General features: G+C 43.9%; 1 protein-coding gene across 2 annotated transcripts in view; it reads left to right on the top strand.

Moving 5' to 3' along the window:
* Positions 1–8155: 8155 nt before the first annotated feature.
* The window catches only part of ARHGAP20 (Rho GTPase activating protein 20), a 67347-nt gene continuing 47701 nt past the window's right edge, over positions 8156–27801 (top strand). For both annotated transcript variants that reach the window (XM_054056525.1, XM_054056526.1), the window contains exons 1-2: positions 8156–8351; positions 18424–18509. In XM_054056525.1, the coding sequence (XP_053912500.1) occupies positions 8253–8351; positions 18424–18509 (185 nt within the window). In that variant the 5' untranslated portion in view covers positions 8156–8252. The remainder of the gene's footprint in view (positions 8352–18423; positions 18510–27801) is intronic.

The raw sequence follows: 27801 nt of genomic DNA, 5'->3' as shown, positions 1-27801 counted from the left end.
AATCCAGAGCAAGGATGATAATGTGATAACTTTTATGGATGAGTGCACGTTACACTCGAAAGGGTCTCCTGTTCAAGGGAGCTTCCTTCATGTTTCCTAAAGGGCCAATGTCAACAGTCCACTTTCTGCTTGCAATAAATTCAAGTCCCATCAGCCATAAAACAAAGATGCTCTATTCTTTATGCAACCCCAATGACTTCCCATTCTAGGCACTATAAATGTTCCTGTTATGAATATGTAATTCTCACTAGGCATATATATGCCAACCTGACTCATGTTACCTAATTTATCACTCTGTGCCTCAACCCACTGAAATGGGAATTTAGCTGTCTACGTGGTCAATGCTTTGTGGAGCTCCAGGGAGTCTGTCAGCAACACCTGGCTATAACACAAAAAATAGTACAGGTTATTTATGATCTCTGTGCTGATAAACATGCTCCTCAACAGTAATTTTGGGACAAGCATCTGAAAACACTCCCTTATCACATTTTAGGCAATAGGATGTCTTTTCTCAAGAATAGAAACCAACCACGGTGTTGAGCCTCACCCTCAGTACTATGGACTGTGGGTTTTCCAGGAGTGAAGTACTGTGATGGGTACAGTGAGATTCAAGAAAGTTCAAGCTTGTACTAAAAAGACATGTATCCTTCATGTAATTGAACACTTACAAGGTGGTTTGGAAACCTCCCTTCTGCTAATGGCACCTGCATTTTGTACTCAGGATTATGTTGCAGGTTCAACTCTGTGTTCAACACTACCCACCTAGCTGAGAGCAAAGTTAAACAGCTCCAGGTGCAAGTCCTCAGATTTAGTTCAGAAATGTTGCTCACAAAGGGAAGAGATTAGGCCTTATCTTTAATGAAATGCTATCCTTTCATGTCTAATACTTAGCTCCCATGTGAGATCTCTCATGGATGAATATCCAGTTACTGAGTTTTAACTTTGCCTCGCAATTTGCAGTTGAAAGGTTGAACTCTGGACTATGACTGTAAGAAAATCTTCACTGCAGAGAAACCAAAAATAAACAGCCTTATGAGTGTATTAATGTGAGCAAAGGAAATAATGCATAGAATTTGGAAATAAGGTATAGGAAAGACAGGGAAAATATGAATGGTAGGAAACTCCTATTGACATTTGTTTATGGGCAGTCTTGATATCAGGCCATATGCATGTTGAGGTGCTCACAGCAGCCGTATTTGCTCACAAGAATCATACTGGTTTAACCACACTGATTATAAAATCAGGCTTAATTAAATCAGAGCAATGTTTGCATGCAGGAAGCATGCAGCCCTTCAAAGGCAAACTTCCCTTTGATGCGCTGGACTGAATTTCACACTGCATATGTAATAAGGCTGAAATGGATATTAAGAATTAGTAGGTTTGCTGGTAGGTTCCTCTGTAACGTTGAGTCATGACAATCTTTCCTCAAATCTGGGAAGTGGTGTGGCCAACGGCAGTTGGCTTTAAACATAGCAGAGTGCTCAGGGCTCCCCACAGAGCACTGCAGGGATGGAAACACACGCACATAGTGGTAATATCATGCAGAGTACCCAATACTCAGGCTGTCCCAGTACTTGCACTGTCCCCATTTCTACAGCAGACTTGTCAACTGGAGTCCCCATTCAATGTGTACACTTATCCCTGCTACTGGAAACACACTGCGTGCTGCAAACTCAGAGTCCATATTCACATGGGGTCACCTTGTACTTCTGGGATAGAGAGAGCACCTAGATCTTTCTTCACTTAACAGGCTTTGGCAGACCTACTCAGGTGAGGTGTTTCTCAGCACCTATGGAGTCTCTGAGGCAAATCATCTGGCTCAAAAGGCCCTGCAAACTTTAGAGCATGGGAAGGGACAGAACAATGTTTTTTCCTGTCAATGTGATCCTGTCTACACAAAGTCTTATTAACTGCTGTGGCCTGGATCCCAAGATGTTTGTGAATTCCGCTTAACAAGTGCTCATACAGAATTTAACAATTTTATTAGCAAGCTGCTATCAAAACAGAAGGGAAGGTCTTGGTACCTGGGCTTTCTTCTGTCCAGACCCTCCAGGATCATGGAGCATGGAGGATGCTCTCAGATTACCACAACTTTTTTGGCAAGGAGCACCAGCAAATACTGTGAAGATAAGCGATGAAGGATTCACATTGTAGGGTAAATACCTGCCACTGTGTTGTTTTCCAGAATTCATTCCATCCATTTCGTTCTCCTTCTCCAGCCTTTTCTTTCAATTCAGTTTTTCTCCACCTGAGTAGCTCCAATCTGTCTAGGACACAGCCCTATTTTCAGCTGCATGAGCAGCATGAGATTCTAGATATTGGGATATTAAACCAGAAAGTCATTGCATCAGATTTAATTGAAATACAACTGCCTCTAGAGTTTCCAATTTGAATCTACTGCATGGCTTTAACTGCATGAGGCATTTGCGAGGTTCATAAAATCAGCGTTCAGGCAAACATATCCTTTTGGGGCAGGTTTGGTAGAATCACATTTATTGGGTGCAAGTTAAGTACAGCTCACTCATTTCCAGCCTCACATAGTTCCTCAGATATCATGATTTTCTTGGAAGGGAACGTCTGCTAGTGCTAATGTTTTTGGAAAACTCATAAAAACTGGAGGTAGCTGCAGCCTGTGTATCTAGCATTTGCTAACAGTTCACTGTGGGTTTCCCTAATGTGGCAGATTTACAGGGGTCATATTTCCATCTGGATGGGTTTGCCCATGAATAATTCTCCTGTGTCTTGTGCACAAATGTGATTTTCTTACAACACCCATATATTTCTCCGTCCCAATTCCCCCTCTGTCTCCCCAGTATTTTTCTTCACACAACACTGTGGCTAAGGCAACAGAAAAAGAATCTTTCTAAGAACACGCAAGCTATTTTCTGAGCCTTGCACCTCTTTTTCAGGGCAGAGATCAAGTAGGATTTTAGCTGGCGGTGATGACAGCTGGTGCAGTTTAAGGATGGTTTTGGTGCAATTATATACCTCAAAATTTTTACTGTTCACACCTAGATGGATCTGAAGTTCCCAGGCTGATATAAAAACCTAGATAGTGCTGATGCTGTGAGAGGAAGTAAGGAGACCCCTGGCAGGCACCCCATGGGCTGCCTGATGTCAGAATGTGTCTGCACTGCGCTACAGGGTGGCAGCGACCAGGGAGGCTTGGGCAGCAGCAGCCCCATCTGTATGTCTGCCTCCTCATCAGCCCACATAGGAGGGAGTTTCTGCATCCCCACAGTGGACAAGCAGTGAGGGAGAGTCAGTCGTTTTCCTCTTGGGAATCTCTGCACAGAGGCAGGTAACAGGCAGCCCTGAGGATGCTGCACAAGCTGTGATTGGATCCTGTCCCCAGCCTCCATTACAGCACCAATTTTCAAAGGTCTCTCAAAATCCAAACTAAAACGAATAAACAAAGTCCTGATCTGCCAGAAAGAAATTATCAGTTAAGCTCTGAACACTCCTTCAGGAAAACCTATTTTTCCTGTTTCTCGGTTTTGGCAGTTCTTAACAGTTTTGTTTATTCATTTTTACCCTCTGAGATTAATCACTAAGAGGCACTGGACCTGCTTGTTGCCATCTCCACCCCAGATGTCTTTTTTACAGGCAGGGTGCTCCAAGCTGACTGTACATCGCTGTTGTACCCTGTGTGGTCTCTCCGTGCCTCTGTTGTTTGTGCCACAGGGAGGGCAAGTGAGGATTGTAGAACCCTAGTCTCTCCAAGTCACTCTTGCCAGCTCAGGTCTCCGGCACTAAACTTCCCATCAATTCTTCTGGCAGAGCAGGCTAAGGAAAAGTATGGGAAAGTTAGCACCAGGGAAGCTAACAAAAACTTGATGGCACTATGTTTGCATCTGCCAACATATTTGTGCTGCATAGAGAAGAAAGCTTCTCCAATCTTGCTCACCAAACAGTAAGATTTCTATCTATTTATCTTGGTGAGTTGGTGAAAGAGTCAGTATTCAATGAAGAGTGTAGGAAATGTGCTCATGATAGTAGACAAATGAACACCTCTAAGCATGTGCAAGCATTTTGGAAAGCTTATGTAAAACTTCCTTTGCAAAATAAACATACTTACAGCCCCATTTCCAAAATGTCACCAAGAATATCATCACTTGCAAATGTTTCTGTGGAGGAGGTTAGCAAATTCCTAACGATACTTTGGGCTTTGAATAAACATTTTGTAATGTTTCCTTTCTATGCTGATAAATCTTTTAGCCTTCTCACAGAAGCTCAGAGACCTGCTTGGGGATGGCATCCCACTGGGTTGGGTGCTGTGCAGTAGGAATCAGAGATGTGCTTCCTCATTTTATAGACATGGGTGCCATGTCAGAGCAAGCCTATGACTCCAATTTTGCTCCGCTTGCCACTAACCTTCACAGGACTGGCACTGCGGAGGAACAAGGGGAAACAGGGGCACGACCAACCAAGAAAGTGGGAGCAGAGGGATGGAAGAACATGTGAGAGCACTAGGATAAAGTCTACATGGCACACGGGGGGGCTGCTTGCCACCCAGCTTGACATGGAGTTTACACCAATGCCCAGATGCGCAAAAATTAGCTGACATCATGATTTTCAGAGACTTATGCTTTAAATATTCAGTAGGGTTTTTTTTTTGTATGCTGGTTTGCCTTCGTATATATGGCCATCTGTCTGTAAATTAGTCCAGACACCAAGAATGCATCATTTCAGGGTTTTCATGCTTCAGCTGAAAGACCGTCCAAATTCAGTGGAGAGGAAATGGTGCAACTCATAACATGTTAACATACATAGTGCATAAAACCTCTGTCTTAACCATCCATTTCTCATTCCAGAGGATATTGGGGCAACCTGGTGGGCTTTCTGAAGTCAGAAATAGAGGCATGGTGTTATCCAAGAGCCATCTCCTGGTGGTCCAGTGGTCATAGATGAAAGGTTAACAGGAAAAGAGGAAAAGTTCACAGTCAGATCCAGAAAAAAAGCCATGCTTCTGCATGAGAAGGCAGAAGTACTCGTAATGCATCCTAGGCTTTAATATTTCATCTTTCCTTCACTTACACTTACCTGATTCCACTGACTTGCAGAAATGAGGGTTCAAGGAGAAGGCAGGTGCCCACATCATTCTCAACAAAGAACTCACTGAAGCACTATCACATGGGCCTAAATTACCCATCCACGTGGTCGCATAACATGGAACCAAATTCATCATTCACTGTAATTTCAGCCATTTATGGCAAGAGAAGCTGCCACCAAGTTATAGAACCATACATTTCTGCATTCAGGAGGAGAATCAGCCTGGATTCTCCAGATGAAAAGTAATCTTATAGAAACTGGATCAATTCCTAATGTTGTTCATCACAGAGATGTAGAAACTCTTCTTTTGGCAGGAGAAAAGTGGTACGCATGAAAAGCTGCACATGCGATGGCAGGATGTCTGTTCTGCTGCTTTTTTTGTGAACAACACAGGAGAAAATGCATGTAGAGCCTGTGACAGATGGAAAGGCTGGAGATAAAAATATCCCTTGTGAAGTATAGAAAGACAGGATTGGAATGTACCTCCTGGGCAAACAGGAGTAGCCCCTTGCTTTTAAAGACGCTGTATTTAACGAAAGTATATGATAACATACAAACACAACAGCCATATCAAACCATAGTGACAGAGGTATGTCTTTTGCTCCTGGATAGCAGGGCTCCCCACAACCTCCTCTTCTTAAGATCAGTGTGCTTTCTTCCTTTCTCCAGACAAGAATTATTCATATCCTGTTTACACCCATGTGTTCTGGAGCCAAAGCCATCCACTAGCTTAACTTCCTACTCCTTACTGTTCGTGGCTTTCTTGAGCACAGTGGCATCCACGCAGCTTCCCCTGGGCTTCCCCGAGCCTGTGGCTGCCTCTCTCTAAACCTGTACCTTCACCTGCATCCAACCACACCCCTGCACCCCCCCACACCCCTGCACCCCATTTGCTGCTTGCTCCTCAAACGGTTCAGGAGAAGGTCTAGCATTGACCTGCCTTCTGCAGGGAGGCAGTGGGGGACCATCATTCTGGGGCAGTGCAACACCCAAAATCACGATCCCAGAATCCCAGAATCATAGAATAGTTTGCGTTGGAAGGGACCTTGAAGATCATCCAGTTCCAAACCTCCCTGCCATGGGCACGGACACCTCCCATCCAGCCTGGCCTTGAACACTTCCAAGGAGGGGGCAGCCACAATTTCCCTGGGCAACCTGTGCTGTGCCTCACTATTCTCATTGTGAAGAACTTCTTCCTCATGTCCAATCTAAATCTTCCCACTTCAATTTAAAGCCATTCCCCCTCATCCTGTCGCCACATGCCCTTGTAAAAAAGTCCCTCACCAGCTTTCTTGGAGGCCCCCTTCAAGTACTGGAAGGCCATTCTGAGGTGTCCCTGGAGCCTTCTCTTCTCCAGGCTGAACAACTTCAACTCTCTCAGCTTATCCTCATAGCAGAGTTACTCCAACCCTCTGATCAGAATCGTTGCGGTTAGAAAAGACCTTTAAAATCATCAAGTCCAACAATAAACCTAACAATGCCAAGTCCACTACTAAACCATACATCCAAGCACCACATCCACAGTTTTTAAAGCGCTCCAGGGATGGTGACTCCAACATTTCTCTGGGTAGCTTCTTCCAGGGCTTAGCAGCCCCTTCCATGAAGGAATGTTTCTTAATGCAGTCTAAACCTCCCCTGGTGCAAATTGAGGCCATTGGGATTGCAGGGACAGGAGCTGGACTCGATGATCCTTGTGGGTCCCTTTCAACTAAGGATATTCTGTGATTTCATCTCCTCCTATCCATTGCTATTTCTATTCTTTCCTATCCTGGGATATCCCTACTCCTTCTACCCCTTGTATCCCTATCTGAGCATCCCACAACACCCCTGGACCTCCGCAGCTCCTCCCCACTGCCACACACACTCCTGCAGCCCCTGCCACTTTCCTTCAAGTGCTTCCCACTGAGCGCTTCCACCCCACCCTGCAACCTCTGCTTGAGGGTAGGGAGACTCTACAGAGGGGTCTGAACAGGCTGGATTGATGGGCTGAGGCCAACGGGATGAAGTTCAACGAGGCCAAGTGCAAAGTCCTGCACTTGGGCCTCAATGACCCCATGCAGTGCTACAGGCTTGGGGAAGAGTGGCTGGAAAACTGCCTCACAGAGAAGGACTTGGGAGTGTTGGTTGAAAGCCGACTGAACATAAGCCAGCAGTGTGTCCAGGTGGCCAAGAAGGCCAGCAGCAGCCCGGCTTGTATGAGAAACGGCGTGACCAGCAGGACTAAGGAAGTGATTATGCCCTTATACTCAGCACTAGTGAGGCCGTACCTCAAATCCTGTGTTCAGTTTTGGGCCCCTCACTACAAGAAAGACATTGAAGTGCTGGAGCGTGTCCAGAGAAGGGAAATGAAGCTGGTGAAGGGGCTGGAGAACAAGTGCTGCGAGAGGTGTCTGAGGGAACTGGGGTTGTTTAGCCTAGAGAAAAGGAAGCTGAGAGGAAACCTTTATCACAGTCTACAACTGCCTGAAAGGAGGTTGTAGCAAGGTGGATCTTGAGTCCCTTCACCAAGTAACAATGGATAGGATAAGAGGGAATGGCCTCAAGCTGCACCAGGGGAGGTTCAGATTGGGCAATAGGGAAAATTCCTTCACCAAAAGGGTCATCGGGCACTGGCAGAGGCTGCCCAGGGAGGTGGCTGACGTACCACCCGTGGAGGTATTTAAAAGACAGGTAGATGAGGCGCTTAGGGATACGACTTAGTAGTGGACAGGTACGGTCAGATTCGATGCTCAAAGCTCTTTCACAACCATCAAAGCTCTTTTCCCACCGACTCTGCACCTCCACGCGCGCAGGCGAAGAGCGAGGGCGCGCCCCCTCCCCGCCGCGAGTGCCCCCCCTTCAACCTACCGGAGTGTGCGCATGCGCATCGCGCGCCCCATAACGAACTTGGGGGGGTGGCCTACGGGGCACGGTCGAGAGGGCGTGGCCCAGGAGATGGTCTATGGAGTGGGTGTGGCTGTGTTTTGTTCTATGAATGGGCGTGGCCTCGAGGGCGTGTTCTATGGAGTGGGCGGGGGGCGTGGTCTGCCTAAGGGGCGTGGCCAAAGTATATGACTTATTATATGGGCGTGTGTTTAGGGGCGTGGTCTAAGGAGGGGGCGTGGCCAAGGGGGAGCGGCGCGGCGCGCCCTGTCCATGGTGCGGGCGGCGGCGGGTGCGCCTGTCCCCGCGGCGGGAGGGAGGCGGCGGCGCGGGGCTGCATGGACGTGATGTCCCCGCAACAGGAGCACCTCGGCCCGAGCCGCTCGTCCTCGGTGAGCGGCGAGAGCAGGGGCTTCGCCGCCGCCGATAGCAAGAAGGTGAGGCTGCTCCCGCGGGAACCCCTGCGGGGATGCGCCCCGCGGTCCCACCGAGACCCGCTTCTTGGCCACAAGAACCCCGGGTTCTGCGCCTCCGCGAACGCGGGGAGGTGTCGGGGATGCTGGGGCAGGAAGTGTCCGCGGGAAGGGCATCGGTGCCCCGGGGAACGGGGGGTTCGGTGGAGCACGGGGGGTTCGATGGAGCTCGGGGGGCTCTGCGAGATGGACAACCCTGGGGAGCTGCTGCAAGGATGTCCCGGGAGCGAAGGGTGGTGGCTGGGTGACTCCGGTGGGTGAGGAACGCAGAGATGTCCCGTGGAGACAGGGAAAGGTTGGCTGAGGGGCGTTCGGTGGAGCCAAGGGGCTTTGCTGCATAGCTTTCCCGGTGAGCTGCATGGATGTGCTGGAGAGATCTAAAGAGGGGGCTTGGCTGGATGGATGGAGGTTTTGCTGGGTGGGAATCATCGGGCGCTAACGGGAGGTTTGCTGAGTGATTATCCAAGGGATCTAAGATCTTTCCGTGTATGTGTGTCTGCTGGGAGGGAGGGAAGGGTTTGCTAGAGCTGAGGGGTTTGCTGGCTGCTCTTGCACGTGCTTTGTACCAGAGAAATCGGAGCATTTTCCCAAAGAAGCGCCTTGCGGTCTCGAAGTGTATCACAGCTGGTAGCAGAAGAGCATCACCACATCTTCCAAACTGGTTGTAAAAATGTTTGATGTCCCAAATTGCTTTTCAGCATCTGACACAATCAAGTGGAAAATGCTCACTTCTGCTTACAGCCAAGTTATTTGTTTCTGCCTTATTCTTAGCTGTAACGGGCGTGCTGTAACAACCACGTTCTTCCAACTTTGTGGAACAGGAACTCTTTTTTTGTTTGATTTATCAAGTGCTGTAGTGGTTTTCTACCTGAGGCAGCCCTCTTGTCTTCCTGCCTTACCAATTTTCCCTTGCAATCCCTTGCAAAATCTGTACACTGCCTTGTCTTTAGAGGTGCACAATGCCACTGACTGCCACACAGGCTGGCAGGATTAAAAGCACTGGCCAGGTTACAGTGTCCTTTACTAAATCTGTCCACCTGATGACATGAATTTAGGATGGGTGGTAGTAGAGGCTGAGCTTGTGTCCAGTCCTGCTGCTAAGCGGTGGCTGGGGCTTTGCTGACCATGGCACAGTGGTGCAGAGAGGAGACTTGGTCCCTCTCCTCCTGCCGAAGCATCTCTTCAAGCTAGAGAGAAGTGCTTTTCATTTCCATGGAATGTGTCCAGGTGTGCTGTGTCCCACCGAGGCACATAGCACTGCAGCCTGGGGGACCTCTTCTCATGGCAGCTGCTGCCAATGGTGAAATAATTGCCTGGAAAGCATTTGACCAAGATTTCTACTACATTTTTTCCATGGTTAGTACCTGATTGGTTTCTGAAAACGGAGTGTGATACATCTACACAAAGTGATGAAGTACCTTCTACTGCCTACCTGGACAAAGTGATGGAGTAGATACACACCCGCTCCAAGTACTCTGATCTAATTTGAGATGTGCAGCTTTTGCTTTTTCTTCTGTCATTTTTTTTTTTTTCATTTTTGCTGAAGATAGAGTATCATGTACCTTCCAACCTGGCACAGCCCCAATGCCAAGCGCACACCTGAAATGAGAAGAAGTGCTCAGGTACTGCAAGGGTGAACATTTTTTCCTATCAAGTTCAACTTCGTGATTCAGCATTTTGAGGACAAATATTAATGGTAGTATGTGTGTTTCCTATTCCTGCTCCAAAGAGCCCACAGTCGAAGGAACGCAGACCTTGTTTTTGCCAACACTGACAAAGGAGTGGGGATATTACTCTTTACGGATCTTGGCAGCCCTTTTGGAATTCCTCAGCGTGGAGGCAGATACGACGAGGGTACAGATGGGAATGCTCCTGCGGAGAAGCAGCTTGAGACCCTGGCTGGGCGATGCAGCATATGGCAGCTTTGCATACCATGCACAGCCAACACAGGCAGCCACCAACATCCAGCCAACTGCTCAGCTGCTCATCCATGGTTATGGTGCTCCCTTGAGACTACTGGCACGCCATCTCTTTGTCTCTGTCTGAGGAAGAAGATTCCTACCTTTCTGCTTGTGCAGCAGTGGGCTAGTACTAATTTTCCCTGAAGCTGGGTCTCATTGACTGTTTGACTTCTTTTTTTTCAGTACTCGGGTCCTGTGGACTTTCTATATGCTTCTATTTTGTCTTCCACTTAGTGCCAAAAACATAGTATATTTTTTACAATACAGAAAACCTTTCTCACTACCGGAGATTGTACTGCTTGTATTGGTTACATACACTTAAATGGAAGAATGTGTTGGCAAGAAATCAGTTTTGATACTGACGACACAGCTTGTCAAGTTGAACAGTTCTGTTGCAAATACGTATTTAACATCAACTATTTTACTGCCTGGTACAAATACCCCAAATATGGGATGTTAACTGACCACTGAACCTTTGTCCCTATTTATTATTGTCACTATACCTTTATCAAATTAAATTTATTTATCTGAGATTTGCTATACTGTTCTGTGGTTATCTGAACTCCTACTTCACCTTCCACTAGGCTGAAGGATCACATGCATGATCACATCATAGGACAAGAGACAGAAATTGTCCAGGACGTTTTTTCCTGTATTTTGTGTGACTGTTTAAGCTATTTTCTTAGAAACATTTCCTTTCCTTTCCTTGACGTGCAGAGTAGTTTGAACTGCTAACCTACCTCACAGACACTGGGAGGTTCTCTCTGTTAAGCGCTTAGGCGCGTTCAAGATACCCTACTAAAATGTGACATTGAAGTGCAGTGTTTTAATTATGCTTTGTGAAAATTCTGGGCCAGATTGCCTCTTTACTGGACTATGTGTAACTGACCTCGAGAGAAGTTTTGTACTGACTGTTTAGTTTAATAACCAATACCAGTAAATTGATGCAACTCTGAAGTGGACTGAAGTAACATCAGGAAGAGTGATTGTACTGATAGAGCTTATTTCTACAAATTTATCAAAACAAACTATGCAGCAGAGACATCTTTTTTTTTTTTTGCCAGTGTAACTGTGTCAGCAGTAGCAGCTGCAGTCATTTAACCATATTTATAAGTATTTCACTTCTCTCTTCTTAGAAGGGCTAGATTCCAACCAACCCTGAATATTTTACACAAGACAATATTTGGTAACACAAGGAGTCACTCTTAGGATTTTTGCTGCCTCCTTGAAGCTTTCAAGTAACTACTTAGAATGTTTTGGAAGCTCAGCAATTTTTAAGATTTACTCATACAATGTGCTCCAAAACTTAACCATTTTGCACACTAAGTGAAATAGTATTTGCAGTTTGAGACTTGCAGTTTGAGACACCATAAAAATGCATTTCTTTGTGATTGTGATCACAAACACAGCAACAGTTTGCTGGCAGGAGAAGGAGAGTTATAGTGTTCCCCAGCAATGCATTAAGTTGTTAAAATTAAGCAAATTAATGGCATCGAAAGTGTAAAGGTAGTCATACACAATCTTCATCCCTTTACTTACATTACTCTGCAAAGATGAATCAAGTATGTATTTGCCATTATATTTGGTGATACTTTGATCTCATGCCCTTATAGATATGTTTTTTAACTTAAAGCTCCTTAAGCAAAGATTTCTTCTTCCTGCAAGTCTCTGTTCTGTTTACTTCAATCCTGGCTCAGGGTCTGGTTCCTTCCAAAATCACACCTGGTAGTGTTTGGAATCTCGTCTGTCCGGGAACACTTCTGGCACTGTTTAGTGAAGTGATGGACAATCCCCATCATCCTGCAGAGATATCCTGTAGCAATTTTGTCTCTGATGAGGACTGAAAAAGCCCCTATTTTAATGAAGTCATCTGCATATTTGGTCTTTAGGTTGAAATCACCTTGCCAGGCTGTGCTGGCTTATGATAATTTACTGTTATGGTGTGCCTCCTGAAGCTGCTTTAATTATGAGCCAGCACTAGCAATCCTTCCGCTCTCTGTCCATGAGAAAACCTGAAAACGATGCATAAAACAATGTGTTCTGGTTCTTGAGTTTCCTTGTTTTGTTTTTGTTTGTTTGTTTGTTTTTTGGTTTTTTTGTTTGTTTTTTGTTTGGTTTTTTTGTCTGTCATGGTGGCAGTAGGAAAGAGGGGCACTTGGCAGGTTATTTGGGATCTGATACCCAAGAACTACATATATCAAATTATTGCCTGTTTACTTAATGCAGCTTGAAGTATCCATGTGGAGTGGGAGGAATCTCCTCTCTCTGTCATCTGTAAACTGCTCCTTGGAAAGCCTTGGTGCACAGAAACTGGGACAGAATTGTGTCTGTGTGTTAACTCTTCTGCTTTGTGTCAGGTGTGAAAGGAAACACTGGGCTTCACCAAAACCACCACAACCAGAGCTGTTGGTCTGAGCACTGTGGGCGCAGTGCAGCTGACAGCAGGACCCATAGGCGAAACAGTCAGTGCTCCCCTCCTCCACGTTTTTAGTAGTCTTCCACATCTACAAGGGTGTGTAGTGATAGGATGACGGGGAATGGCTGTAAATTGGAAAGGGGAAGATTTGTATTGGACATAAGGAGGAAATTCCTTGCAGTGAGGGTGGTGAGGCACTGGGATGAGTTGCCTAGGGAAGTTGTGGATGCTCCATCCCTGGAAGTGTTCAAGGCCAAGTTGGAAGGGGTCTTGAGCAGCCTGGTCTGATGGGAGGTGTCCCGGCCCACAGCAGGGAGTTGGAATTAGATGATCTTTAAGGTCCCTTCCAATTCAAACCATTCTTTGATCTCCATCTTTAGATGTAGGTGAGTGAGATCTTTGGAACACATCCATATCAGTGCTTCCAAAGATTTATATCCTTTGGGAGGTAGTTGGTAGAACATAATTTGCTCTTAGTTTCTTTCATCCGTTTTTTTTTCTACTCTGAGATGGCCTTTAGTCTCTGTCTTTGCTCTGCTCTCCAGCAGCTAATGTTCCATGATGATGCGCTTTTGCTTCCACTATGCTGAGAGCTCTTTCGTCTTTTGCCCCTGAAATTGTTTTCTCCTCAGTTATCCATCCAAAATTGGTTTCCTTTTTAGAGAGGTCATTGTGAGTACAAATATTCTGCCAGCATATACAAAAGCACATAGTTTGTTACCCTGCTCTACATTTATAGTAATTGGGCTCTCTGCAGGACCTACACATCTCTGTTGCCCAAGCCAGCAGTTCAAAATCAGTCATCTTCTCATCCCATTTATAAGGGCTCAGGAACGTTATAGGTCACTATAGGGCCATTTCTTGCTTTACCGAGGTATACAGGATTCTTATTATTTCTGGTATTTTTAGACAAACATATGCTGTAAGTCTAACAAATACTGGATTATGGCAGGTAGGAAAAAATTATTTATTACTTTTGTAAGTAGTCCAGTAGAAAGAATTGTCCTAGAAAATTAACTGCCAGGTGCTGACAACTGATTTGATTTTTTGATTAGCAGGCAGTTAGTTGAACTTTGGCAAAGCCAAAAATGTCTAGCTAAACCAGAAATGTATGCCACAGTTAGGTTTTGTTGCTTAGACAACAAGAACAGAGTTTGCAGGGGTGAAATCCCTCACGGTTATTAACTTAGGCTACTTCTAAAGAGCAGGCTTTGTTAAAATCAGACTTCCTTTTATTATAAAATTAAAGCTGTGAGAGGGAGAGTTTAGCCACTTGCAATCCTCAGCTCAAGGTATTGCTATATCTGAGTGTTGTCCCTGTCACCCAGTTAAATGACCCAGGCAGCTGTCCCAGCCTTGACCCACTTCTGGAGCCAGCCTGTAAATCAGGGGACTGAAATCCTTTCATCTCTAGGGAGGCTTTTACAAAGGTGCCTGCACATTGCTGAGGAGGCATTTCTCCTGCATTCACCTGTCAATCAGGAACTGAATACATTTTTCATCTATTTTGTATATAAATCTCTTAAAGAGACATCAGGTAATGTCATTTTCTCATCCCAAACTCAAACCAGTCTCTGAGAAGTCAATTGTTTCCTGTGTTACGGAGCTCACAGTCTGTTCCCTGTCCTTTGCCCAGATAGCAAGGAGAGGACTGAGCTAAATAACTCAATTTTCTTGGTCATCTCAGTTCGCTTTTACAGTTACTGAAAGAAATCAGCGCTTTTAGGACAAGACGAACCGTGCGGTAAATGTGTCCTTTTCCCTCTGTTGTCTGTTTTTATTCCAGAGAGTAAACAGCTCAGGTGTGCAAGTCTGAGGCTGGGTGAGAGGAATCCTCTTGCATGTGTCTAACCATCGGATCAGTCAGGCACTATCAGGTGCCAGTGTGGGCTGTGTGCTCCCAGGGAATCACAGAACACACTCCTCTCGGTATTATCCTACCTGCTCAGACTTCCTACAATTTTGCAATAGCTACAGCAGGCTATCCACGTATTGCACAGATTTTCACATCTCTAGATACTTGTAAAATATTATAAACACTCTGCATCTAGTAAGTTATTTGTCATCACAAAATAAATCGCAAACACCATGATTTTTTTCACGCATTCTTTATTTATTCAGGTTCTGCTATTCTCTTTCTAAGCTTGACGTAGTTAAGTGATACACACAAAGTACAGGAGGGTGCTTGGTCTTCACTTCCAGCGTTTTTGAGGACTTCATGCAGATGCTGCTGTATGTTACCTTTTTCACAGAGTGGGAATTAATATCATAATCCTGCAATTTTATATAAATTCCACATAATACCATTATCCACTTCAACTGCGAGGCAAAATTAGTTGAATGCAGACAAAAGTAGATTTTTCCTCCAGCTGACGACTTGTGAGATACTTGTGAAAGTTTTACTGTAATCCTGTAATCCGTAAGGGTTCTGATTCCTGAGGGGAGAGAGCATATTTTTGGTGATGATCTGCAAGGTTACTGTCCTCAGCATGGTGGGCTGATCTGCGCGTAAACCACCTACCATCATAGTTTACAAAACAGTGTTTCAGAGTGTAGGTCTGATTGTTATCTGGTGTAAATTCAATCTTTTGAAATCTGTAGCCCTATGTCTGTTTATACCAAAAGAGAGATTAGCCAAATACTAATGCGTACCACCAGTCCAACAACTGAAAAAGCGAAACTTTTTGTTTCTGTTAAAAAAAGCAGTCAAGGCAACCACCACCAGAAATGCAGAAAGTATGAAGTTAAACCTGAATTGGAGGAGGGCAGGAACTCGAGCTTTTGAATGTGAGGAAGGCAAAAAATCACACTAGTTTGTCCTGACTGATAGTTTATCATCTTTGCATCTGGCACACAGTACATTCATTATGGATACTGATTTTACGATAGGGTTCACATGGGTGTGACTCAACCAGCAAGTATGAGGGTTTCTCTCTGTATTGACCTTTCTAATATTTACATGAAAAAAATGGGAGGTTGTGATGTGGGACACATGTTGAGAAATGCTTCTCTGTGTCCCACGCTTCGATAATTGGTCATTGGATCTTCTTTTGCTCCAAAACATCTGCTCTCACCACAGCTGTCCAGCATGTATCTCTTCTCCTCCACATGGCCAGGGTGACATCTTTGCATATGTAAATGCAGTGTAACTGAGGAGAACAGGTATCTGAGTCCAACTTAGCCAAAAATGAATTTGTCCTCTTCCTTCTCAAAGTAAATCAATTCAAATTATCATGGCCACGTATTTTATTTTTTTCAGACTTTGTATGTGGCAAAATGAAAACGTCCCTGCCCCCATTTCTCTCTGTAATCAATGTTTCTGTGTCATGTTTTCATTTACATACAGGTGACCTGACTCACTTCACCTTTGCTGTGAGAATTTTCTTTTTCCAAATCTCATCAGTGGTCTTTTTATGTTTTAAGACTCTTTTTTTTTTTTTGTATTAAGCTTTGCATAATAGCTGTATTAAAGTGTTGCCTGGAGAGGCTGTGGAATCTCCTCCTTGAAGATAACACAGACCCGGACTGGAGCTCTCAGCAAGTCCGGAGAGGCTGGACCAGACATCCCTTGGGATCCTCTCCAACCTGAATTATTCTGTGACTTTGCCAGCCGTTTGAGCTCTTTTTAAACTTGCTGTAGTCCTAATCTTTACCTTAGTTCTCACATATTTAAGTCAAGACTGGAATCTCAGCTACCGTAGTCACTGTTTAGTGCTGTTAACCCAAGTATGAAAAAATTGCCATAATTGAGAGATATTTTAAAATGCTGCAGTTTTTTGGTTTGTTTTTTTTTTCAGTGGCTTCCTTTTCAGACCTCAGAAGTCGAAGGGTTTAAGATAAGCAAATCTCAACTGCATTCGCAGGAGCTGAGATGCTCTAGTTTTAACCACACCCTGCCCAATAATCAGACTTGCAGTAAATTTGTTTGGGAATTGATGCTTTATATTAACTCTAGGGGGAAATCTGTGGCTTGTCTTCTGTAGGATGTTAGACTGCATTGTTATGTAGGTCTCTTTTTCCCTTCGTATTTATAGATACACTACTTTAAAAAATGCTAACAGCTTCTCAGATTTTCTAGCAGTAAGATAAACAGATTTCATTCACTGGAAAAAATTTAAAAAGTATTTTTTTCTCTTTTTTCCTCAAAACTATAAAAAATGGGTATTTATGTTGTTAATATTCTGCTAAGTTATTATCCAGTTATTTTCTGATAGAAGACATCTAAATGTTCCCAGGCTTAACTTATCAATCTTGAGAAGGTTATTTTTTGATGAAAAAAGAGGGAGGAGGGGAAAATTTTTATAAGATTAATTGAAATGACACAGTTGAATTCATAACAGTTCCTGCACAATAGCTGTAACCGAGTATCTGACAAAACAGACAAGTTTTCTCTTCATAAATAAAGAGGGAACAAAAAAACTGACACAGTAACAAATGCACTGCAATGAGTAAAAGAAATACACTTGTCAAAAGCAAATAAAGCACATAGTACTGTTAAGTTTCATTTCTCCAAGGAGAGCACACTGTGCACCTGCCCAAACAAGACGTGTGCCACATCCAGCACATACATTGGCAGAAGAATCAGTTGTTCCCTAGCATATCTATTCCTGGTAGTCAGTGGTTATTTTTAGTGTAAAGGAAGAAAGTCTTGCTTGGGGATTAGCTGAGAACAGAGACTTCAGGACTGTCAAAGGTTCACCTGTTTGTGGGCTTTCAGCGGTTACCAGGCTGGTGTAAGGGACCACAGCATTGGATACTGTCCTCTTGGGGTCTCAGGAGGAGTTCAGCACTGGTCCTTTTGTTCACCAGTTTATTCTGAAAAATATTTGAGCTAAATAATGTAAAAACTGCCCTTCTGGTGGAGGGTCAGTGAGAGGAGAGGTCGTGCACCTTGGCAACAGCCTGCACAACCGGTTCTGGAGAGCAGCTCCAAAGCTAGGGCCAGGACTCCTTAGTCCTGATTCTGGCTGAAGAAGAGAGAGGATACAGTGGTGAATACATTTGTGTTCAGGGAAATGTGTGGTTTTTGTCTCTTGTGGGTGCTTTTGAAAATTTCTACCTCTGGGGAAAGCAGTGTTGGTTATTTGCTCAGTAGTCTTCTTGTCATATCCAGCTTCACTCAATGGGAATCCATGTGCCCTGACAGGTACTGGCGTTTTCATCTCTTCCGTGTACTTTGTCTGTTTTTCCTTGTTTCATTCTCTGTCTCTGAATGTCTCTGTTTTCCCCATTCCCTTCCTAGTTCTGTGCTAAGAACTGCCTCTCAGTTTCTTGTTTTGTCCCATACGTAATCAGGACTGAAAAAAATGTCATTATTGCCTACTGAGAGACAAGACGTAATGTTCCAGCTAGATCAGTAGGGAAGGAAAATGCCCTCATCTCTAAAGATCTGGAAAAAACATAGTGGTTGAGGACAGGGTCTCAGTGTTTACTTCGTATGTGCAGTGTACCTCAGGTGTCTGTGTATAGACGCTAATTATCAGCTTTTCTTTATCACTGGCTTTCTGGTTGTACTTCATTTTTGTCTCTCCCACCTCTCAGGGTTCCTGATGGCCATAACTCAGCGTTTTTTCCTGTAGTCTGAAATTGGAGTCTTGATGCATGCAGTTATTGTTCTGAATCTCACCTATGATTTCATTTTGTTTGTCTTTCCAATCAGAAAATGAAGAGCTTGGCCCAAAGACGCCAGTCTGCACCATCTTTGATCTTTGTCAAAGCACTTAACAGATCTCGATCAGTCTCAAGGTGAGTCAGTGATTTTTGCTGGCTGTACTGTTTTATAGTTTCTCAGACCAAAACTTGAAATGTTTTTGAGCTGTGGTCCACACCAGGTTGTCAGTCACAGTCCAGGCTGCTCAGTAGCTGCACAATTACAAAGTCTGATGAAAGATGTGATACACCTAGCCCAGATGCCAGCTGATCTTCTAGAGGATGTTTCACCAGTGCTGCAACACTGAGCTGTTTATACCCAACTGGGCAAGCAAAGCTGCTCCCCAGTTTGCAAACAGGCATGCAACATCTGAGCTTCTCAGTTCTAATTAATTTGTGACTGGCTATGTTTGCCTGCTGGGGAGATGGCATGCAGAGAAGATGATGAGTGTTTCCTACTTTCTGCCTTGTATGCATACACAGTGCCAGGCATAACTCAGTAGTGGTTAACGTGGGATTGTACAATTTAATTTGAGCTAAGTTTCTGTTAGGGGCTGCTGCGTGGTACAGGCTCTCTGGAAGCACCTGCTTAGTTTAGGACAATGCTGTGGGCCAAGGTCTGGTGGTCACAGCCTTCTCCCGTACAGCATTGACAGCTCGCAGGGCTGTGTGTGTGGGGATGAGAAGCATTTGGCATTTTTTGTTTTCATCTTCTGCCAGGATCAGCCATTACTCTTCCCTCTATTCTCCAACATAAAGCTACCATAGAAATGGGAGTTTGTGTGGAGCTAGTCCACTGTCCAGCCCCAGCCCTGACCTGCCTTTTGAACCACTCTACATACGTAACTTTCATCTTCCTGCACTACAGTTCATTAGACTTTAAACTTACAAAACCTAAGTGTTTATCGAGAAGGGAACCATCTGGTAGACTGTTAATGCTTCCAGCTGTGTAGAGCTCTTTATGAAGAAACGTTACTGAGGGAAATTAAAGTATGGCTTTGTAAAGAATATTTTTGTCTACTCTGTGGTGTGTTAAGTCATCAGTATGTGAGCTTTGGAAAGTTTTTTGTGTTTGATCTAACTAATACTTGGTTTCATATTTGTCATTATGGTGAATTCCACAGTATTTCAGAAACCTGTGAAAGTATTCTGTGAAAACATCAGAGTTGCAAAATAGGAAAGGAAAATGAGTTGAAACTACTTGCAGGTCTTTTTGCTGGCTGTAACATAAAAGACAAAACTTAGAAATGAATTCCTAAAGACGTTTGCACCTTTTTGTGTAGTCTAGTGGCCTGAGCCTAGGACTGAGAGCCAGCAACGTGTTCTGGTTCTGTCTGTAAAATTTATTCTGTGGCCTCTCTTTGACTTTGTTTGCAGGTCTTTAAAATAAGATGAATGGGTATTTTGTAATCCCTTCATGAGAATGCTGAATTTGTTTAGGTTGTCTGTACTCCATATTTATTCTTCATTTGCTATTATTTCTTCCTTGTGTTTGTAGCTATGTTCATAACTGTGATACCACCTTTTGGGTATCGGCTGTGATATCAGAGACAGGCTGTTACTATGGGGAGTAGCAATAACCGGAGAATACAGGGGACATAAGATGGGATGTCACAGCCGTTGGGCTTTAGGGTTTCCTACAGTTTATGCACTTAGTCTCCATAATGTCTTCCCTTCGAGCTGTCTTAAGACTTGCTTCTCAATATTAAAGGAACAAACTATGTTCAGCACTTATATTTCAGTCTTCCTTGTGGCACGTAGGGACACGGTTTACTGTTGGACTTGGCAATGTTAGGTATCTGGTTGGACTCAATGATCTTAAAGGTCTTTTCTAACCTAGACAATTCTGTGATCCTGTCATTTGGCTGCTGAGGTTCAGATGTGAACGTGTTTCTTCAATTCCACTTTTATTTTTTTTTGTTGTTTCTTTTATTGCCTGCTCCTTAAGTATCAGAAATTGTACATACATGGAGAGGCACTGAGTGGGATAATAATAAGCTTGAGTATTTTTACCTAAGAATTATGCTTTCTCAAGAGTGCATATGTCTTGCTTGTATAGCCCAGATCAGAATTACTTCTGTATCTGGTGTGTGGAAGGTTTTTTTCTTAAGGCCAGTTGGCAGAAACTTTGTGGTGGAGAGGACTGAAGAGGGGAAAACGTTGCCTTGTTGTGTAGTAAGGACGATGCTTTGCCTGCTTGATAGACACTGCCACTTTCACAACTGATGGATGCTGCCTTGTTCATGTCTATCCTCTGCCTGTGGCATGACACAGTTTAGCTGCTCCTGTTGTTTAGAACTTAAATCTTGGCTGTAGTGAGAGGTATCAGGTGAAGTCTGAGGGCCCCAGAGCCAGAGCGTGTGATTTTTTGTAGCTTCAAAGTTTGTCAGTTGGAGGTAACACTTTGGATGGAGTTTGTTATTATCCACTAGAGCAGTTAATTCTCACGTGTGCCTGACTTCCTTGTTTGACTGTGTGAAACACATTCCTCTTCGTCACCAAACTGATGGATGAGTTTGAACTTTCCACTTGCTTTGCTGTGTAAATGCTTAACTCTTGCGAAGTGCTTTCTCTCAAGGTGAGCTGAAGAGCAGCAAAATGACTTCTCGTGTTTTCGAATCTCCAACAAATGTTTAATCTCAGCCCTGTCTCAGCAATTAGTTCTCCTTCTTGTGGACACAGCCAGCCTGCAAAATCCATTATTCTCTCCTTAATATTGTACTAGGACTCCATAACACTTGCTTGTTAATGGTTGATTAATGACTTGTAGATAATAAAGCTCCTATCTGAAGTTAGCAAACATCTGTGAAGGATTTATATGAATCCTCTCACCTCAGCAGCTGGCTCACGTCAATATTTGTTGAAATTAATGAACAAGTGCAAAGTTTAAAAGGGCAGGAAATACTTAGAAGCACGAATCAGTTTGTACTTTTTATACCACTTAATATGTCAGGTGTCCTTGGTTTATATTCAGGGCACTTTCATAAAGTGTAATGGCACTCACTTTGAACAGGTTGACTTTGGGAAATTTTAGAGTTTATTAGTGGTGTTTATTCAAAGAAACCATTGTGACATCTGGAGTTGTCCGCATTTAGCATCCAGAGGATTAAGGCTTTTTTAATTGTAGCGTTGTAGCTGTGATGGCACAAGGATGTAAGTGAGGCGAGTTGATGTAGCTGAAAAAATCAGGTGCTTGTTTGTGTCATTGTCCTCTTCCTCAGTCCTGAAAGAGAAGCAAATCTGAAAGTTTTATTGTGCTTAAAAGCTTGACTACTTTTTCTCCAGCTATATCATTTGGTTTAATGAAAGTTAAGCCTTCCTTACAAATATTGCCTTGCTGTGTCAGTTGTATAACAGGAGTAACAAGATATTTGGCCTTCAGAGGAATTCTGGGGTGGCTCTATGGCACAGCGGTGAGCAGATGTGCAACCATGCTGTAATCCCTGCCTCACTCCACTGTAACTGCATGCAGCAGAGAAACATAGTAAAGAGCAAAGATAGCATAGTGGAATTTGAGCCCTTACTTCCAAGAGATAAAAAATATGCAGAGTATTTGTTGCCTCATGTTCTCATTCACTTTTCAGTACAGTTTCTCTTTCCTCACAAAATAGTCATGAATAGTCATGTAAGGACTGTTTCATATCATCAGATGTCCTCTTTGGAAGCACTCTGGGCAAAGTTATTCTAGAAATACACTGGAAAACTAAGCTTTTGATATTTTCCTTGGCTGATATTCAGATGCAGGAAAAATAAGTTTGACTGTTAACTCCATTCATGTGTATGAAATCAGCAAAGGATTCAGATTAGCTATATTTGGCCCAGGGCCTGTTCTGCAGTGTAGTTTTCCTCTTAATTTTTCTTAGTGTCCTTTAATGAAAAGTGCACAACATAACTTAATTATATACTTCAGCACAATGCAAATTGTGGGCTTGAAACAGAAATATCTGAGGTCTGGAATTAAGCATCAGGTCTTGTCATCTCAAAGTAATTGATATAGAATAATAAAGACTTGTTTCAAGCCAAATTTTCAGCCTTTGCTTTGCTGTTCCTCAAAACAATATTCACATGTGACAAAGCCCAAGCTACCATGTTTCTGCTGTATGTTGGCAGACTTCTGCTCACGTCTTGGGTATTTCACAGGCACAGCCAGATTCTGTGCTGCAGTCGCTGGCAGCTTCCCCTTCCCTAATGCATTCCTCACCAGATCTTTGAAAGTGATATTTTTACATGCTGAAACTTAATAATATAATTTTACAGTTTCTGAGTCTGCGTGACCATTTTTAGATATGTGTCTCGACACGCTAAAGGCGTTAAATATTAGTAATGAAACTGCTCTTTATGCCAGCATGAAGCGTGCTTATGATATTATTTTGGTGTAAGCTAGAAGCAGAAGAAGTTTTGAAAAAAGATCGAGCATAATTTTAAAAAAGTCTTTACGAACAAATCTTTAAAGAACCTGAAAAGGAAGTGTCTAGAAAGTTCCCCCTGCCTAATTTTATGATGTGGCTTTTATGGTTGAAGAAATTACATGTAAAAACTGAGGATTTCACAAGTTTCCATGTTGTTTTTTCCCCTCTGTACATGGAAGCAGTGTTGTGCCATTCATGGAGAGGCTGCTCTTCCTTCTCCCTACACACAGTAAGTGGTTCTGGCGTGTTATCTTCCAAGGATCCTGTGCCAAATGCTAAACATCCCAGATAACAAAGATAATATGTTTAATCTAGTAATACAATCCACTTGGCGCTAGTCAAATACAGAGTGTTCCCAAAGTCTTGGACATTGTGTTTTCAGGGGTTTAGTCAGAAGATATCTGGATGATCCATGCTATGTGACTAGATGAAGGTAGAGACTTTTAATAAATGTAAATTGCCAGAAGGCCTTCACTGTCTCTTTTTCACAGAGAAGATGAGTATTTGGCGTTTCAGGTAATCTGACTGCAGGGAGGAAGAAAGTAAGAAGTTCATTGCAAATAACTAACTTGTTAAATAGGTATTTCAGTTGGAATAATTTTGCTCATTTTCACTTGTTTCCATGGTAGCGAATAATTTTGCCTAGCAAAATATTCTCTGTGCGACTGGTGAGGCTCAGCATCTCTGTGCGGTACGGAAGCACTGAGAAGGAGCATCTGCCATCCCATCGTGCCCCACAGCTACTTTTTTACTGTCTCTCAGAGGACAAGGCCAGTAGAGGCAACTACACCCTGAGCAGCTGCTGTCATAGAATCATAGAATCACTTGGTTGGAAAAGACCTTTGAGATCATCAAGCCGAACTGTACCTGTCTCACTACTAAATCATATCCCTAAGCATTTCATCTCCTCTGCCTTTTAAATACCTCCAGATATTGTGATTCAACCACCTCCGTGGACAGCCTGTGCCAGTGCCTGAGAACCCTTTTGGTGAAGAAATTTTTCCTAATGTCCAATCTGAACCTCCTCTGGAGCAACTTGAGGCCATTCCCTCTTGTCCTATCACATATCACTTGGGAGAAGAGACTAACAGCCACCTCCCTATGCCCTCCTTACAGGGAATTGTAGAGAACAAAAAGGTCTCCCCTCAGCCTCTTTTTCTCTAGGTTAAACAACCCCAGTTCCCTCAGCTGCTCCATGGCCATTGTGGTGTTGCTCTCATGTAGCCCCCCAGGCACCACGACAGCATTTGTGTGGTGCACAGCCCCAGGATGGTGTGAGAGAGAGGATGCCAAGGAGCTTTGAGAGACAAAGGCTGCCATACTGTGTGTGTGCCCATTTGAGTGCCTTACATGTGTCAGACGTGAGGTTTTGCCTGCGGAGTGGTCACAGGCCACCACCAGCAGTGGTGTGGGGAGAGAAGGGCTAAAAACCAGGATGGGAGGTAGCATGGCCGGATGCTGCCCCAGCATCCTTCTATTGGGCCCCTCGCTACAAGAAAGATGTTGAGGCTCTGGAGCGTGTCCAGAGAAGAGCAACGAAGCTGGTGAAGGGGCTGGAGAACAAGTCTTATGAGGAGTGGCTGAGGGAACTGGGGTTGTTTAGCCTTGAGAAGAGGAAGCTGAGGGGAGACCTTATTGCTCTCTATGACTACCTGAAAGGAGGTTGTGGAGAGGAGGGAGCTGGCCTCTTCTCCCAGGTGACAGGTGATAGGACAAGGGGGAATGGTCTCAAGCTGCACCAGGGAAGGTTCAGACTAGGTATTAGGAAAAGGTTTTTCACAGAAAGGGTCATCAGGCACCAGAACAGGCTGCGCAGGGAGGTGGTTGAGTCGCCATCCCTGGAGGTATTTAAAAGACGGGTGGATAAGGTGCTCAGGGACATGGTTTAGTGACAGATAGGAATGGTTGGACTTGATGATCCAAGAGGTCTTTTCCAATCTGGTGATTCTGTGATTCTATGATTCATTTCAAATGCAGGTGTTGCAGTTCATTTGAGGGGGGGGGGTCCCTTGAAGGCTGCAAAAAGGAGGCAGAAGGGGGAGGATAATGGAGTAACGAGTCACTTGTAAACTGGTACTGTAGACAGTATGGAATGATTTACAGAGGCAGAAGTGGCTGTCAGACAACCCAAGGTGCTGCTTGGGTGTTGCTCCCTGGTGTGGCTCTCACCTACAGCCCCATGGCTGGTGAAAGGCTGACTCGGGTGGAAAAGGGCCGGGTAGCTAACGCTGGACATGCATGTGCACAACCACAACATCATTTAAAGCCTCCCTCTCTTGTAACCTTGGCCACCTAGTTGGTGGGGTGACAAGAGGTGAGGGCTCTTGAACACCTTCGTTCACCCTTGGGAAGAGGCATGCCAAGGAAGGGAGCCCTTGCAAGGCAGTCTTTCTGAAGCTACAGGACTCATGTTTTTCGGGGAAGTCACAGTTGTCAGAGTGGTTCCTCCAGATGAAAATCAAAGTGGCTGCAACCTGGTGGCAGCCCTGTGTCCTCTGCTTGCCATCTTACTGTCCCTTGCCTGAGAGATTCCATCAGACTCAAGAATACAAAAGTGTCGTTCTGTGAAAGAAAGGAAGATAAATGGCAAAACCCCACAAACTAGAATTTCCCAATATGAGGGATTAAGTACTGGCAACACTCATTTTATCTGGACTTGTGATATTTCTTACCTTTTTTCCATAAAGCTCCAGTTCCAGGAGTCATATGGTTATGAAAGTCACAGCTCCATTAGAAATCAAGTTTCTAGTCCCTCAGATGGAGGGAAAATCCTGTTCCTAAAGGCTCAGTCAACAAAGCAAATGAAAAGTTCTTTGCTTCTGGGTTTAACTTCTGGATTTAATTCATCCTTAAAAGTTCTGATCAGGATTTTTTCTGAGATTTTCCATTTAGTGAAAAATTCTGATGTTTTAACATTTTATGCTTGATCTGAATGCGCAGAAATCTGTGTGAGAACTTCAGATTTCTCCCTTCAGTGTGTTATGTTTCCCTCCATCAGGTAAAGATGCATGAATTTGTAGACAAAGTGTGTTTTTTTTAGAAAAAAAAAACCCACTATTTTGTATCAAATTGCTCTTCCGTTTTTAATGGAATTGCACATGATTAAAATAACATGATGATATTGTACAAGTTGTTATTTTTATAGTATTTCTCATTCATGCTTGATTTAAGCTAATTATGACACTGGAGTATTGTTTCCTTAAACGATGTGCTTGAACACAAAAGTTATTTTTACCTAGTAATAGCTGGGGATAAAATTTTATTAACTGTTAACAAGGAACAAAGTGAACTTTCTGAGGCCTCAAATGGCCTTTTAACTCGGAGATTGGCATTCCTGTCCCCCCGCTGTGTTTTTTCTGTTTTGTTTTGTGCATGAGCATGTGTGTGTATGTGTGCATATGTTTGGTTTTGATAAAACCCACCAGTTCTTCATTTATGACTTACAAACTGGCTTGTAGTGATGTTTGTACATCTGGAGATCGAAATGAGCTGCGGCTCTCAGAGATATGCTGCCTTTTAATGAAAAGAAAAGGACTAGAGGTAAAAAGACAGAAGGCTTGCAAGCAGGGGTTTGGAGGGATTGGAGTTTAAATGGGGGATTAATTTTACAATAAATGACTAATAGTTTAACACTAGTGCTCTAAGCCAATTCCTCTCTGGATAGAGTTCTGACAGTTTTAAGACAAGACAGCGAGGGGCACTGCTCATCGGGATGAGCGCAGAGCTCTGCTTGTCCAGATGTCTCATTGTCCACATGTGCTTTTGGCTGCAGCGTATGTTGGAGGCTTTTTGGATTAGGCCTTGAGATCTGGCAAAATGCAGCTGTTGTCCAGTCATTGTGTATCCCTGATTTTAGACAGTAAAATCTCTGCAAAATGACAGTCTGGCCAAGCAGTTCGGGCAGCGGCATACCTGAGGAAATCACAGACCGACTCGCTCAGACTGCTTTGCGATGGTTTATCCTGTGTAAACAAGCAGGAAGCCTCTAATGATGTGCAAGCTGATGTGCGGCCTCTGGTGCTCTCACCTCTGACAAAGGCCAGCATTAAATATGCATTGAATTCTCCTACTTGGCTGGTAAGGCATCGCTTCCACTTGTCAAGTTCCTTCCTCGTGGTACGTAGAACTTCCAGTGAGGAGTTTTTAATCACACCACAGGAGTAACAGGCAGTCTTTTGATTTCTTCTGTGCCCTTGTCTTAAGTGTTTGAGTACCAAGGGCTAGATCCAATGAAGGATAATAAAATCTCAAGGGCAAGACATGGGAATAACTTAGGTACCTGAAATCTAAAACTGTGGCTTAAAACATGTCATCTCAGTGGCAGCCTGACTTCCGAAGTGCCTCTGTTCTTTGGGCACTCTCCTACTAACCAGAACGCTCCCCAAACACCTGGAGTTGTGCTGTTGCACGTCCCAATATGACACGACTGTTGGCAGCAGTGGACAGGTCTATGTCGAAGAACTGAACGCTGCTTCATGAGAGGCTCCTGGGAAGCTCCATCCTGTAGTCCACAGACCCTTCCTAACCTGCCTAGGAAGGAGCAAGGCCCTCACAAAAGCAAATCTGGTAAATCTCTGGCTGAGTCCACTTTTCTGGGATGTTTTTTTAATGGTTGTTTAGGGCAGTGGTTTCCAAACATGCCGTGTCAGGGTTGAAATAGGAAGGAGTCTAGTTCATCACTTCTTTTGGCAGGGAGAGACTGTGTTCTGTGTTGCAACCTATGTTTGTGATATCTAGCAAGATTAGTGTGAATTAAGCCAGATGCTGCTAGCCTGCTCCTTAAGCACATCCCTACAGACCACCACTTTCTGTGAAACTGCTGGCCTTGAAGTTGGTGTGGGTTTGATTAATTCAGCTCCCAGGTTCAGCTCTCTGCCTTCTTAGACAATTCATGTTCTACTTCCCAGAAGAGTGATGTAACTACTAAAAGCAAAGGGTATTTGGATTGAGTGGAGACTTTCCTTCTCCCTTCTGCTGTT

Source organism: Cuculus canorus, chromosome 1 (genome assembly GCF_017976375.1).
Source record: "Cuculus canorus isolate bCucCan1 chromosome 1, bCucCan1.pri, whole genome shotgun sequence".
Lineage (NCBI taxonomy): Eukaryota > Metazoa > Chordata > Aves > Cuculiformes > Cuculidae > Cuculus > Cuculus canorus.
Note: the sequence above shows the minus strand (reverse complement) of the source record. Positions and strands in the feature narration are given on the sequence as shown.